This window comes from Piliocolobus tephrosceles, chromosome 17 (genome assembly GCF_002776525.5).
Source record: "Piliocolobus tephrosceles isolate RC106 chromosome 17, ASM277652v3, whole genome shotgun sequence".
Taxonomy (NCBI): domain Eukaryota; kingdom Metazoa; phylum Chordata; class Mammalia; order Primates; family Cercopithecidae; genus Piliocolobus; species Piliocolobus tephrosceles.
The window spans coordinates 28,213,018-28,227,824 of NC_045450.1; the positions used below are offsets into that span (position 1 = coordinate 28,213,018).

The 14,807-nt window shown below is 50.6% G+C and overlaps 1 protein-coding gene across 1 annotated transcript; it reads right to left on the reverse strand.

Annotated features, from left to right (window-relative positions):
• Positions 1-1,485: 1,485 nt before the first annotated feature.
• Positions 1,486-9,593, reverse strand: ZNF689 (zinc finger protein 689). Its single transcript, XM_023191106.1, has 3 exons — positions 9,003-9,593; positions 8,690-8,803; positions 1,486-4,391 (listed from the first exon to the last, which is right to left on the reverse strand). The coding sequence occupies exons 1-3, from the start codon at positions 9,205-9,207 to the stop codon at positions 3,208-3,210; spliced, it is 1,503 nt and encodes a 500-aa protein (XP_023046874.1). The 5' UTR covers positions 9,208-9,593; the 3' UTR covers positions 1,486-3,207.
• Positions 9,594-14,807: the final 5,214 nt, after the last annotated feature.

A 14,807-nucleotide genomic window follows, 5' to 3' on the forward strand; every position in this document is an offset into this window, starting at 1 on the left:
TCATGCCTGTAATCCCAGCATTTTGGGAGGCCAAGGCAGGTGGATCACGAGGTCAGGAGATCGAGACCATCCTGGCTAACACGGTGAAACCCCGTCTCTACTAAAAATACAAAAAATTAGCCGGGCGTGGTGATACACAGCTGTAGTCCCAGCCACCGGGGAGGCTGAGGCAGGAGAATCGCTTGAACACAGGAGGCGGAAGTTGTAGTGAGCCGAGATTGTGCCACTGCATTCAAGCCTGGGTGACAGAGCGAGACTCCATCTCAAAAAAAAAAAAAGAATATATGGAATGCTACTCTGGGCACACTGCCTATATGGTGGTCCTGCTCTGGGCTACCACAGTATTTATATGTTTATTTATATTTATACATTTGTATATAAACTATTAGTTTATATCTAACTTTAATTCTATATATATACGGAAGACATAATATTGTCTTGTTATTGTTGTTGTTTTTTAAGTCTTGCTATGTTGCCCGGGCTGGTCTCGAACTCCCAGGTCAAACAGTGCTCCCGCTTTGGCCTCCCAAAGTGCTGGGATTACAGGCATGAACCACCGCGCCCTGTCCAGAAGACTTAATATTGAATGTTCTACTGAGGTTGAAGGTCAGGAAAGGTATCGTGGCCCCTGTCAGCAGCAATGCAGTGTTTTTTTTCACAGCTTATATCTAGGCATGCAGGCAGATGGGAGATTAATCCAGACTGAGGCTATGTATTTGTTCATTCTTTTGATTGTGAACAACAGAAACTCAAACCACCTTAAGCAGAAAGGGGAAGTTATTGGAAGGATGCTAGGATCTCTCACTGAATAAAGAGCCAGTATCCCAACTTGGGTGGATTGAAGTGCTTCGGGGAACCTAGGAAGTTGTCTCCCATCTCTGCTTTCCACAGACCACATAATGGAAGTTAGCCACAAGTGGCTCCGAAGTTTTTTTTTTTTTTTTGAGATGGAGCTTGCTCTGTCACCCAGGCTGGACTGCAGTGGCGTGATCTCGGCTCACTGCAGGCTCCACCTCCCAGGTTCACGCTATTCTCCTGCCTCAGCCTCCTGAGTAGCTGGGACTACAGGTGCCCGCTACCACGCCCAGCTAATTTTTTGTATTTTTAGTAGAGACGGGGTTTCACCGTGTTAGCCAGGATGGTCTCGATCTCCTGACCTGGTGATCTGCCCGCCTCGGCCTCCCAAAGTGCTGGGATTACAGGCATGAGCCACTCCGCCTGGCCCCAAGTTTTATGAATTACCATCCAGTCCCAAAGAAAGTTACACAATTCCTAGCTGAGGAAATCCTTGCGTTCTGGTGGCAAAGGGTAGGGGAAAGAGCTGGCTCTACCAGGGGACTGGGCAGACCTGGTAACAGGGCTCTGCTGGGCAGGGCAGGTCTCCTGGTCTGAAAGTCTGGCTCTCCCATCAGAACAGCAAAAATTGCTACTGAATCAAGGAACTAGATTGACATTTTGTAAAAAGTAATTCCACAAGGAACAGAATTCATTCATCAGACATTTTAATGAGACCCAATCTGATATGACCCCTTCTTGGGGGCAGCTCACCATCCAAGGAGAAATAAACAGTTACAATGTTACAATGCAACTTGCTAAAGATTGAACAGAGGTAATTACATAAAGCTGTGTTCCCCAGCTGCTCCCCTGCTTGGGCCCAGATCAGGGGAGCTGTAGTAAGGCGCCAAAGGGGTAAAGGATGACCCACTCCAGCTGTTGGAATATGAGTCACATCTGGAAATTCTAATTTGGTGCAGCTGCCCAAGGCAAAATGGTAGGCCTTGTTCACATTTAACTCGGTAAAGCTTTATGAAACACCCACCCGGCGGGTGCCATGGAGGTGGATCAGATTGAGACACGCTGCTGCCACCTCTCTGGAGGAAGGCTGGCATGGATACGACTTGATGACTATAGACTCTTTCTCTCTGGGTTCAATTCCCTCTTTCTAGCCTCCTTGAATGGCCTCACCTCATTTTGTGAAAAAATGCTGACCGAGGCCTCATGGAAGTTCTGTGCCGATTCTTATGTGCCTGTGATTGATCTGTGCATTGTGTGTGTGTGATTCATCTGTGCCTGATGAGAATCCGGGTTGAATACGGCCCAATTACCCAGGCTTTTCCAGGCACTGGCTGCCTGAAGCCAATCCAGGGCTGCCAGGTAGAGCACAAGCCAGTCCCATTTGCACTTCTGCTGCTAAACCACAGGCCCCTGCTTTTCCTTAAGACCAGCCTTCTCCCAGAGCTGACTGCGCTTATGTCTCATACCCAGCTTGAACCAATTTTCCAAACACAAGATGAAGACTTAGCTTTTTTTTTTTTTTTTTTAAGTTTAGGGCATTTATGTATCTGCATCCCAATAAACCCCTGGTACCATGCAGCTCCCCCAAATTCAGAGCAACCAAAGCTGCTGAAACAAGTCCAGCCCCAGAAGGTGTAGTGGCACTGTGGGTGCTACCTTATTTTTACATGACCCTTCAAAAAGGACACTGAAAACCCAGAGCCTGTTTGCAGAGATCATGTGTGGAAATTGAAACCCTGTCTTTGAGGAATGACCAAATTCATGCTACTTAACCTGAAAATTTGGGGGCAAAGTGGTTGTGAATAAGTTAACTGAAGGGCTGCCAAGTAGAAGTATTAAACATGTCGTAGGCAAGGTTTACAGATGAGAATGTGGTACTTAACTTTCTATAGATCCCACAATGAAATGACCTGCCTTGTGAGGTAGTGAGCTCCCCGTCAAGGGAGATTTTCAAGCAAGGGGTAGAGACCACTTGGCAGGAGTGTTGTAAAAAGTGGGCTAAACCAGACGTTTCCAACCTAGTATGGAGGAAGAGGCAGAGTAGGGGAATGTCCTGCACCTATAAATGAGATTCTCCTGATTGCATGCAAGATGACAGGTAATCCCTGTGTGCACAGACTAGAAAAGCAGACAGCCCCTAAAATAGATGGGGAGAACTTTTAGCCCTGATATCCAAACTATTTTAGGATAGGGTAGCTTGGAAAACTTTAACCATGATGTCACCTCTCCTAATGGGACTGTTCCAGACACACATAGGGAGGCAGTCAGTGCAGTGCAAGATACTAAAGTTCAGCTCTGTGCAGCAGGAGACCTGGGTTTAGTTCTGACTCTGCCCTGTATGACCTGGGGCTCCTCCTTCCCTTTTCTGGGTCCTTCTATAAAATGAAATGAATGTAGGCAGTCCTTCCCCTTCTAATGGGCATTGCCCCTCTGACTGGAGCCCCCGAGAGCAGATCTAGGGCTACAGTTTGGGGCCTTGGGGCTACACTTGTGGACAGCCAGAGACCACCTCTGGCGGAAGCACCGGCCACACTCGAGGCAGGGGAAAGGCTTCTCCCCCGTGTGCAGCAGCTGGTGCTGGGCCAGGTGGCTCCACTGGGCAAAGCGCTTGGAGCAAAGGTCGCAGGCATAGGGCCGCTCGCCCGAGTGCACGCGCCGGTGGCTGGCCAGCAGTGAGGGGTAGGCAAAGCGCCGGCCACAGTCGTCGCAGGCGTGCAGTTTCTCCTCAGTGTGCGTGCTGCGATGTATGGCCAGGGAGCCGCTCCGCCGGAAGGCACGCCCACAGTCTGGGCAGGGGTAGGGCTTCTCTCCTGTGTGCAAGAGCTGGTGCTGGAGCAGCGTGCTGCGCTGGGAGAAGCGGGCCTCACAGTGCTCGCAGGCATAGGGACGCTCCCCAGAGTGCACACGCCGGTGACTGACCAGGCGAGAGGAGGAGGAGAAGCGCCGCTCGCAGTCCGGGCACGGGTAGGGCTTCTCGCCCGTGTGGATGCGCTGGTGGATAACGAGGGCGGTGCGCTGGCGGAAGCGGCGATTGCACTCGAGGCAGGTGTAGGGCTTCTCTCCCGTGTGTGTACGCTGGTGAATGGCTAGCAGGGAGGGGTAGGCGAAGCGACGTCCGCAGCTAGGGCACTGGTGGGGTTTTTCGCCTGTGTGTGTGGTCCGGTGATTGGCCAAGGACCGGCTCCTCCGGAAACAGCGACCACAGTCAGGGCAGTGGTAGGGCTTCTCGCCTGTATGGATAACCTGGTGCTGGGAGAGGTTCTTGCGCTGGGAGAAACGTTTGCCACACTGGTCACAAACATATGGGCACTCGCCGGAGTGTGCCCGCCGGTGACTGACCAGCAGGGATGGATAGGAAAAGCGGCGCCCACAGTCTGGGCAAGGGTAAGGCTTTTTTAGATTCTGGGCGCACTTGTGGCTCTCCAGGGCCTGATGATCAGGGAAGGTACAGCCGCAGTCAGGGCAGATGGGGCCCCCGGACGTCTGCCTGGGAATCAGTCGGGGTTTACTGGGCCTCCGGCCTCGCTTCCCCTTTCGGGGTGCCTCCTTAGGCGGGAATACTTCCTTCTCCCCATTCTTCTTTCTGGTTCTGCTTTCTATAGGAATACAGAAGAATTAATTTAACAAATACTGGGATCCTGCTGTTGTAAATTATATTATAGGTTACAAGACCAATAGACTCACCCCCTGGCCTCAATTCCTAGTGCCACAGACAGCTAAGTGTGACATACTATCATGCAAATATGGTGTGCATCACAGGAGCTGCTAACCCAGCTTGGAGAAGTCTAGGAAGATTTCTTGGAGATTAAGCTAACTTTAAAAATTGAGGCCGGGCGTGGTGGATCACGCTTGTAATCCAAGCACTTTGGGAGGCGGAGGTGGGCAGATGACAAGGTCAGGAGTTTAAGAGCAGCCTGACCAACCTGGTGAAACCCCGTCTCTACTAAAAATACAAAAATTAGCCAACCGTGGTGGCATGCACCTGTAATCCCAGCTACCCAGGAGTCTGAGGCAGGAGAATCGCTTGAACCCAGGGAGGTAAAGGTTGCAGTGAGCCGAGATCATGCCACTGCACTCCAGCCTAGGTGAGACAGCGAGACTCCGACTCAACAAAAAAAAAAAAAAAGAAAAGGGAATGATTTTTAAGAGGTAAGCTTACATCATTCAAAAGTCAACATATCAACCAGGCATGGTAGCTCATGCCTGTAATCCCAGCACTTTGGGAGCCCAAGGCCAAGAGGGTCGCTTGAACCCAGGAGTTCAAGATCAGCCTGGGCAACATCGTGAAACCCCATCTCTACAAAAAATACAAATATTAGCCTGGCATGGTGGCATGCACGCCTGCCTGTAGCCCCAGCTACTTGGAAGGCTGAGGTAGAAGATTACTTGAGCCCAGGAGTTCAAGGCTACTGTGAACCATGATGGCACCAATGTACTACAGCCTGGGCAACAGAGCAAGACCCTATCTCAAAAAACAAAAAAGTCAAAATATTAATAAAGGAATACAGAGAAGTCTTGCTGCCACCTTTTTCCCATCTACCTTGTAGAAACCATATTAGTTTCTTCCCATTTTTTTGATGCAATACAAATGTCACGTTCCCCATCTTTCTTTCATAAGAGATTGCATACACATGCTTTACTGCATATGTTCTCTTCCCCCACCTTTCTTTTTATTTTTATTTTTTATTTTTATTTTTGAGACAGAGTCACGTTCTGTCACCAGGCTGGAGTGCAATGGCATGATCTCAGCTCACTGAAACCTCCGCCTCCCAGGTTCAAGCGATTCTCCCTGCCTCAGCCTCCCAAGTAGCTGAGATTACAGGCACACACCACTATGCCCGGCTAATTTTTTGTATTTTTAGTAGAGACAGGGTTTCACCATGTTGGCCAGGTTGGTCTCAAATTCCTGACCTCAGGTTATTTGCCCACCTCCATCTTCCAAAGTGCTGGGATTACAGGCATGAGCTATCATGCCCAGCTCACCTTTCTTATATAAAATACAACATATACACACCTTATACACACTTTACTGTGCCTTCATTTTTTCACTTAATATATTCTAAAGATCATTTTATGTCAGCACATCTTTTTTCTATTTTACAGTTGCACAGAATTCCATTGTGGATGAGCCATGGTTTATTTGACTTAGCTGATACTTTAAAAAATATGGCTGGGCACGGTGGCTTATGCCTGTAATCCTAGCATTTTGGGAGGCCGAGGCAGGCGGATCACCTGAGGTCAGGAGTTCAAGACCAGCCTGGCCAACATGGTGAAACCCCGTATCTACCAAAATACAAAAATTAGCTGGGCACCACAGCGGGTGCCTGTAATCCCAGCTACTCGGGAGGCTGAGGTGGAAGAATTGCTTGATCCCGGGAGGCAGAGGTTGCAGTGAGCTGAGATCATGCCTTTGCACTCCAGCCTGCACGACAGAGCAAGACTCCATCTCAAAAAATAAAAAAGAATTAAAATTATGAAGGGTTAGAAATGTAAGTCCCGGCCAAGCGTGGCGGCTCATGCCTATAATCCCAGCACTTTGGGAGGCCAAGATGGACAGATTGCAAGGTCAGGAGTTCGAGACCAGCCTGGCCAACATGGTGAAACCCCATCTCTACCAAAAATAGAAAAATTATCCCGGCATGGTGGTGGGCGCCTGTAATCCCAGCTACTCGGGAGACTGAGGCAAGATGATTGCTTCAAACTGGAAGGCAAAGGTTGCAGTGAGCCAAGATCATGCCACTGCACTCCAGCCTGGGTAAAAGAACGAAACTCCATCTCAAAAAAAGAAAAGAAACATAAGTCCCAAGGCTCAGTGTACAGTGCACACAGGTCCTAAGATCTTCTTAGACACAAACTGTAATAAAGCAAGACAGGCCGGGCGCAGTGGCTTCCACCTGCAATCTCAGCACTTTGGAAGGCCAAGGTAGGCAGATCACCTGAGGTCAGGAGTTTGAGACCAGCCTGACCAACATGGAGAAACCCCGTCTCTACTAAAAATTAGCCAGGCGTGGTGGCGGGCGCCTGTAGTCTCAGCTACTTGGGAGGCTGAGACAGGAGTATTGCTTGAATCCGGGAGGCAGAGGTTGCAGTGAGCTGAGATTGTGCCACTGCACTCCCGCCTGGGCGACAGAGCAAGACTCCGTCTCACAAAAATGAAGAGTGTAAGGCAAGACATGGAAACCTGTGAGGTATGAGCTAGCAGTGACTGGGTCAAAAGGCCCTCTAAGCCAATGGTTCTCAAATTTCACTGTGATCAGAATCATTTGGAGGATTTACTGAAACAGACTGCCAGGCCTTACTGCCCGTTTTGGATTCAGCATGTCTGGGGTAGGGTCCCAGAATTTGCATTTCTAACAAGTTCCCAAGGAATGCTGCTTCTAGTCTGAGACCATGCTTTGAGAACCATTGCTGATAGCATTGTTAAGGACCTTGGACTGTATTTTACCCAGTGGTTTTCTTTTCTTTTTCTTTTTTTTGAGATAGAGTCTTGCTCTGTCACCCAGGCTGGAGTGCAGTGGTGCGATCTCGGCTCACTGTAACCTCTGCCTACAGGTTCAAGTGATTCTCCTGCCTCAGCCTCCCAAGTAGCTGAGACTACAGGCGCCCGCCACCACGCCCAGCTAATTACCCAGTGGTTTTCTTTTCTTTTTTTCTTCCTGAGATGGAGTCTCGCTTTGTCACCCAGGCTGGAGTGTAGTGGTGTGATCTCGGCTCACTGCAACTTCTGCCTCCCGGGATCAAGCAATTCTCCCTGCCTTGGCCTCCTGAGTAGCTGGGATTACAGGTGCCCACCACCACGCCCGGCTAATTTTTGTATTTTTTAGTAGAGACGGGGTTTCACGATATTGGCCAGGCTGGTCTTGAACTCTGGACCTCAAGTGATCCACCCGCCTTGGCCTCCCAAAGTGCTGGGATTACAGGCATGAGCCACCACGCCCCGCCGGTTTTCAAACCTAGATGCACATCTGAATCAGATGAGGCTAATTAAAAAACTGCAAGTTCCTAAACATTCACACAAGTGAATGAATAGCTCTGGGATGGGGTCCTGGAACCTGCATTTTTACCAAGTTCCCCAAATGACTCAGATATAACCAATGGCCATTTGACAACCTTGGCAAAAATTAACTGAAAAGTTTTAAGCAAGGTATGATCATGGTCAGATCTGAATCTCAGACAGCTATCCCTCGTCTTGGAGAATCTGGCTCTGAAATTCCAGCCCAGACAGCTGCATATTCTACTATGGGTAGATCTGGGACCCTTCTACCTGAATGGGGTTAAGCAGAGCCTTGTTGGATTCTGGGGAGACTGCAGTATGTCCTTCGCTGATAAGGGTCATCCTGCTGTAAGAGCAGAAAGAGGACCCTGCATCCCAGGCAGCTGATCCCCATGAGCTCCCTTCAACCAAAACCCAGAAAACTCTGAGAAGTTTAGGATCTCTTTGGTCCAATTCAATGGTGGCTAGAGGCAGAGATCCTGGAAAGGAGGCAGAGGGTAGCACCGTTAAAAGCTCACTGATTCTGGCTGGCTGCAATGGCTCACGCCAGTAACCCCAGCATTTTGGGAGGCCAAGGCAGGAGGATCGCTTGAGGCCAGAAATGCAAGACCAAACTGGGCAACATAGCAAGACAATGTCTCTACAAAAAAAAAAAAAAAAAAGACGAAGAAGCCCACTGATTCATTCATACAATGGAAAACTGCAGCTTGCAGGCTGACATGGGAATCTCTGTGTGGTGGACGGGCCCCACACCACCAGACACAAGACGCTGAGGTTAGGAAGATGAATACACTAAATACGCGGCACCCACCCCTAGCCAAACCACAACTCTGGACGGAGCCGTTAGAGGTAGAACGTTATAGAAGGGCTGCAGGCTCTGCGTGGTTATTTAGCACTCACTTCTCTGGACTGTCAGCCCTCTCGGGTACTCCTGCGGATCTAGAGCAGCCGGTTCCCAGTCATCAGTGTTTCGTTCCAACCAGGAGATGAGGGCTGGTTTGGGACCTGCGCACCCTGGGGAAGGAGAACAAATCAGAAGGCCAGCTTCTAGATCACGCCGAGTAATGTCTCCCCGACGGCACCTCCCGCTAAGCCCCTGCCCACCTACCCTGACAACCTGGTCGCCTGCCAGGACCGTGGCATCTCTGCCTCCCCCCCGCCCCGGCTCCTGCATCCCTTTGCGCCCCGCGGCAGCGGATGGGGCCGGCCTCACCGAGCGCGCCCAGGTGGCCGTAGGTCTCCCGCATCACGTCCCGGTACAGGGCTCTCTGCGCGGGCCGCAGGCAGCCCCACTCCTCCGGGGAGAAGTACACGGCCACGTCCACGAACTTCAGAGCCCTCGGCCTCCTGCCCCTTTTCCGACTGGGTCTGGCTTCTCCTGGTCCCTGCGCCCGGAGCGGAGCCGAAGGCGGCGCCATGGGACCCGAGGAGCCGGCGCCACGGCCTTCCCCGTCCAGGCCTCGGCCCTCGGGCGCTGGCGGCCCCTGGGATCGAGGAGTCCCCGCCGGACCAGGGCTGAGTGTGGCCAGGGAGGCCCGGAGGGAATCGGAATCGGCCGCCCGCAGGGCTAACGGAAACCTTTTGCTGTTATTCAGGAAACTCCTGCCCGAACTTGGGTGAAAGGCACCGGAAGATGCCTTCGGGGAAAATGGCGGCGCTGCTACCGCACCGCCTTTGCCTGGAACACAGGCAGCTTCCAGCTATCGATTTTATTGACCGGAGCGCCATGCCGGCTTCCTAACCTCTTTGCCCTCAAGTGTAATGGCGCTGCGACTGGGCTTCACGCTCTCTTTTTTCCCCTCCCCATTACGCGCGTTCATTGGACGACAGTCGAAGATCGAGCGTTTTGATTGGGTGCTGGCAAAGGCGGTCCGTTTGAACGAAGCCAAGAGCTGCATAAGGGCAGGAAGCTGGACCGCTAAGGTCAGGCGACTACAAGTTGTGAAGCGACTTGCACCGACCTGAGGGCAGCAAGAGGCCCCGGGGCTGCTTTCCGCTGTTCGACTCTGGCAGGCTCAGCCAATCACTGAAAGAGGGAGTGATTTGAGCGTTGGAACCACTCTGGCCGAGCTAGAGTTGAGATTATCCTGAGTTCCTTTTAGTGGCGTTCTCAGAGCATCCTTGACTTTGGAGAACGATTATCTTCTTTGTTTGCCCTTTAGGGGAGGGAATTATTGTTATCATTTCCTGGGGGCAGGCGCCTTGCCCAGCATATTACATATTTCATCTTTATTCTTTTTTATTTTTATTTATTTATTTATTTTTGAGACAGAGTCGTGCTCTGTCGCCCAGGCTGGAATGCAGCGGCAAAATCTCGGCTCACTGCAACTTCCGCCTCCCACGTTCAAGAGATTCTTCTACCTCAGCCTCCCGAGTAACTGAGATTACAGGTGCGTTCCACCACGCCCGACTAATATTCTTATTTTTTAGTAGAGGCGGGGTTTCACCATGTTAGCCAGGCTGGTCTCGAACTTCTGACCTCAAGTGATCCACCCACCTCGGCCCCACAAAGTGCTAGAATTACAGGCATGAGCCACTGTGCCTAGCCTTATTTTTATTTTTTTGAGACAGGGTCTCACTCTGTCACCCAGGCTGGAGGGAATGCAGTAGTGCAATCTCAGCTCACTGCAGCCTCTGACTCCTGGGCTCAACAATCGTCCTGCCTCAGCCTTCAGAGTAACTGGGACTACTGCTTTGCACTACCACGCCTGGCTAATTTTTTATATTATTTGTTGAGTCAGGGTTTCCCTGTGTTGCTCAGGCTGGTCTTGAATCCCTTGGCTAAGTGATCCTCCTGCCTCGTCCTCCCAAAGTGCTGGGATTACAGGTATGAGCCACAGCACCCGGGCCATTAGTTACTCTTTTTGTTTCCCCCGGAGTCTCACTCTGTCTCCCAGGCTGGAGTGCAGTGGCACAATCTCGGCTCACTGAAAGCTCCGCCTCCCAGGTTTAGGCCATTCTCCTGGCTCAGCCTCCTGAGTAGCTGGGACTACAGGCGCCCAACACCACGCCCGGCTAATTTTTTGTATTTTTTAGTAGAGACGGGGTTTCACTGTGTTAGCCAGGATGGTCTCGATCTCCTGACCTCGTGATCCGCCCACCTCAGTCTCCTAAAGTGTTGGGATTACAGGCGTGAGCCACCGCACCCAACCCTAATTTTTTTTTTTTTTTTTTTTTTGAGACTGGGTCTCATTCTGTTGCCCAGGCTGGAGTGAAGGCACACACCACAGTGCTCTGCTAACTTTTTGTATTTTTGGTAGAGACGGGATTTCGCCATGTTTCCCAGGCTGGTCTCGAACTCCTGAGCTCAAGCAATCCGCCCACCTCTGTCACCCTAAGTGCTGGAATTACAGGTGTGAGCCACCACACCCAGCCCATTATTAATTCTTTACTAGTGTTTTGTGCGCCAATGGTTATCATCCTGGTTCTACTAATGAAGAAATGATCTCAGAGGGATTCCATGAGTTTCCAGGGCCATACTGCTAGTAAGAAGGAGGAACAAAGATTTAAACCTGGGGCAGACAGAGCCTTTATTCATACCACTGATAGGCACCCTTCCTTCACAGTATCCTAATTTGCTTGCTAAACCAGGAATCCACCTGAGCTCTTGTCTTCTTCTCAAGTTCAATATTCTGCATAATCGCCCTATATTATTTTCACGTGACATTTGTTTAGTGTACAAAGCATAGTGCTAGGCAACTGGGAGAGCCTACGGAAATAAGTCATAGGCCATGCTTTGAATGGAGCTTACAGTCTAGTAAGGCATATAAATTCACAACGAATCATAACTGAATGATACAAGCATGTATGTGAAAGGCACTAAACTGAAAATTGCTGATGGAACAAGCCAGCACCCACTATTAGCCCCCACTTCAGATCGGAAGTGCGTTTTTTTTTTTTTGAGACAGAGTCTTGCTCTGTTGCCCAGGCTGGAGTGCAGTGGCCGGATCTCAGCTCACTGCAAGCTCCGCCTCCCAGGTTTACGCCATTCTCCTGCCTCAGCCTCCCTAGTAGCTGGGACTACAGGCGCTCGCCACCTCGCCCAGGTATTTTTGTATATTTTTTTAGTAGAGATGGGTTTCACCGTGTTAGCCAGGATGGTCTCGATCTCCTGACCTCGTGATCTGCCCGTCTCGGCCTCCCAAAGTGCTGGGATTACAGACTTGAGCCACCGCGCCCGGCCCTTTTTTTTTTTTTTTGAGACGAACTCTTGCTCTGTCGCCCAGGCTAGAGTGCAGTGGTGCGAACTCAGCTCACTACAATCTCCGCTTCCCGGGTTCAAGCGATTCTCCTGCCTCAGCCTCCCAAGTAGCTGAGATTACAGGCACCCGCCACCGTGCCTGGCTAATTTTTATATTTTTAGTAGAGACGGGGTTTCACCATCTTGGCCAGGCTTCTCTCGAACTCCTGACCTCATGATCCACCTGCCTCTGCCTCCCAAAGTGTTGGATTACAGGCATGAGCCACCACGCCTGGCCTAGCCCCTACTTCTATGTATGTGTCATACTGCAGAGTTTCACCAGCTCAATGCCACCCCCAAGGGTCCTGCGGGCAGGAGAATATACCATTTGCCACAACTCTTAGCTAGTGACATGCACATCTATCTCTTTAACCCTTTAATCAATATTGTAAAGCACATACTATGGGCAAAACACTAACCTCAAAGCTTTCCAGGAATAAAGACAATGTGGCAGGAAAAGTCACAAAATTAGAAGGCAGTGAGGCCAGGAGCAGTGGCTCACACCTGTAATCCCAGTAGTTTGGGAGGCCAAGGCAGGTAGATCACACGTGAGGCCAGGAGTTCAAGACCAGCCTGGCCAACATGGCAAAACCCTGTCTATACTAAAAATACAAAAATTAGCCGGGCATGGTAGCACATGCCTATAGTCCCTGCTACCTGGGATGTTGAGGCATGAGAATTGTTTTTTGTTTTGTTTTGAGGTGGAGGTTTGCTCTTGTCCCCCAGGCTAGAGTGCAATGGCGTGATCTTGGTTCACCGCAACCTCCGCCTCCCGGGTTCACGCGATTCTCCTGCCTTAGCCTCCCAAATAGCTGGGATTACAGGCATGCGCCACCACACCGGCTAATTTTGTATTTTTAGTAGCGATGGGGTTTCTCCATGTTGGTCAGGCTGGTCTCGAACTCCCGGCCTCAGGTGATCTGCCTGCCTCGACCTCCCAAAGTGCTGGGATTACAGGCATGAGCCACCGAGCCCAGCCGAAGAGAACTGTTTGAACCTGGAAGGCTGAGGTTGCAGTGATCCAAGATGGTGTTACTGCACTCCAGCCTGGGTGACAGAGTAAGACTAAGTCTCAAAAAAGAAAAAAAAAGAAAAGGAAGGAGAAGAAGGAAGAAGAAGGAGGAGGAGGAGGCAGCAGTGAGATATTCACAGGAAGGAGATGCTTGAACAGAGGTGGTGGAAAAAAACTACAGTTACAGGCTAGGTATGGTGGCTAACGACTATAATCCCAGCACTTTGGGAGGCCGAGGTGGGGGGATTGCTTGAGCCCAGGAGTTCAAGACGAGTCTGGGCAACATGGCGAAACCCTGTCTCTACAAAAAAATACAAAAACTAGCTAGGCATGTTATCGGACACCTACAGTCCCAGCTACTTGGGAAGCTGAGGTGGGAGGATCGCTTGAGACCTGGGAGGTCAAGGCTACAGTAAGCCAAGATTGCACCACTGCACTCCAGCCTGGGCGAAAGAATAAGACTCTCTCGCAGAAAAAAAAAAAAAAAAGGCAGGGGCTTTAGCCTCCTAATTGTGGCTGGGTGTGTGGGCATGGTGGCTCATGCCTGTAGCCCCAGCCCTTTGGGAGGCTAAGGCGAGAGGATGGCTTGATCCCAGGAGTTCAAGGCTGCAGTGAACTATGATTATTACACCACTGCGCTCCAGCGTGGTCAACAGAGTGAGACCCTGTGTTTAAATAAATAAATAAACAAAAACAAAAACAAACAAACAAAACTGGGCCACATGAATCTGTTAAGAAAAGTCAGGCCAAGGCAGGTGGATCACCTGAGGTCAGGAGTTCAAGACCAGCCTGACCCACAAGGTGAAACCTTGTCTCTACTAAATACAAAAAATTAGCTGGGAGTGGTGGTGCATGCCTGTAATCCCATCTACTTGGAAGGCTGAGGCAGGAGAATCACTTGAACCGAGGAGGCTGAGGTTGCAGTGAGCCGAGATTGCACCATTGCACTCCAGCCTGGGCAACAAGAGTGAAACTCCGTCTCAAAAAAGAAAAGAAAAGTCAGGCCAGGCACGGTGGTTCGTGCCTATAAATCCAGCACTTTGGGAGGCCAAGGAGGGCAAATCACCTGAGGTCAGGAGTTCAAGACCAGTCTGACCAACATGGTGAAACCCTGTCTCTACTAAATACAAAAAATTAGGCGGGCATGATGGGACATGCCTGTTATCCCAGCTACTTGGGAGGCTGAGGCAGGAGAATTGCTTGAACCCGGGAGGCAGAGGTTGCAGTGAGCTGAGATCACACCACTGCAAACCAGCCTAGGGGATAAAGCGAGACTCCGTCTAAAAAACGAAAAGCCAAGCTTTTATTTATTTTTTTTCTTCTTTTTTTAAGCAGGAGAAGCAGATGCCACACTCTGAGCAGGACTGAGCCTTCTCACCTGTATGTGTGTGCCTATGAATGGCCAAGGGGGCCTCTTTGGTGCATGTGCCACACGCAGTCAAAGCACCAGTAAGGCTTCTCTCCTGTGTGGATAAGCTGGTGCTGGAGCAAGTTTCCCAGTCAGCAAGGGGAGTGCCACACTGTGGGCAGTGGTGGCAGTGTTCACCCAAGTGCATGTGCCTGGTGTTGGCCACAAGGGAGGGAATGCAAACTGGCACTCACATCTGTGCACACATCCGCATGTGTGCATGGACAGCGCCCTCCTCAGGTAGAAGAGGTGGCTGCAGTCAGAGTACTGGCAGAGCTCCTCCCCTGTGTGGGGACAGCTGGTGCTAGACCAGGTGAACTCTCTGGGAGAATTAGATACTGCATGACCCACAGATGTG